At 49.1% G+C, this 756-nt stretch overlaps 1 protein-coding gene across 1 annotated transcript in view; it reads left to right on the forward strand.

Moving 5' to 3' along the window:
* The window catches only part of SON (SON DNA and RNA binding protein), a 35,117-nt gene that overhangs the window by 7,263 nt on the left and 27,098 nt on the right, over positions 1 to 756 (forward strand). Inside the window, 1 exon segment of the mRNA XM_069074933.1 lies at positions 1 to 756. This exon segment is cut by the window's left edge and continues 11 nt beyond it; it is cut by the window's right edge and continues 2,995 nt beyond it. Within this exon segment, the coding sequence (XP_068931034.1) occupies positions 1 to 756 (756 nt within the window).

Below are 756 nucleotides of genomic sequence, written 5' to 3' on the forward strand. Positions count from 1 at the left end.
TCCCAGATGTTAGCGACTAGCACCATGGACTCCCAGATGTTAGCCTCCAGCACCATGGACTCTCAGATGTTAGCCTCCAGCACCATGGACTCCCAGATGTTAGCCTCCAGCACCATGGATGCTCAGATGTTGGCGTCAAGTACACCAGAGTCCTCTATGCTAGGTCCCAAGTCACCTGATCCCTATAGGTTAGCCCAAGATCCATACAGGTTAGCCCAGGATCCCTATAGGTTAGGTCATGACCCTTACAGATTAGGTCATGACCCTTACAGATTAGGACAGGATCCCTATAGGTTAGGCCATGATCCCTATAGGCTAGCTCCTGATCCTTATAGAATGTCACCCAGGCCATATAGAATAGCACCCAGGCCATATAGAATAGCACCCAGGCCCTATAGATTAGCACCTAGGCCTCTAATGTTAGCATCTAGGCGCTCTATGATGATGTCATATGCTGCTGAACGCTCTATGATGTCATCTTATGCTGCGGAACGCTCTATGATGTCCTATGAACGTTCTATGATGTCACCAATGGCTGAGCGCTCTATGATGTCAGCCTATGAGCGCTCTATGATGTCAGCCTATGAACGCTCTATGATGTCTCCCATGGCTGAGCGCTCTATGATGTCAGCCTATGAGCGTTCTATGATGGCTTATGAGCGCTCCATGATGTCTCCAATGGCTGAGAGGTCAATGATGTCCATGGGTGCTGACCGTTCCATGATGTCATCCTATTCTGACCGTTCCATGATGTCA

The sequence above is a fragment of the Petaurus breviceps genome, unplaced genomic scaffold (assembly GCF_028583685.1).
Source record: "Petaurus breviceps papuanus isolate PSGF00001 unplaced genomic scaffold, PetGlider_PUasm1.0 90897, whole genome shotgun sequence".
NCBI lineage: Eukaryota > Metazoa > Chordata > Mammalia > Diprotodontia > Petauridae > Petaurus > Petaurus breviceps.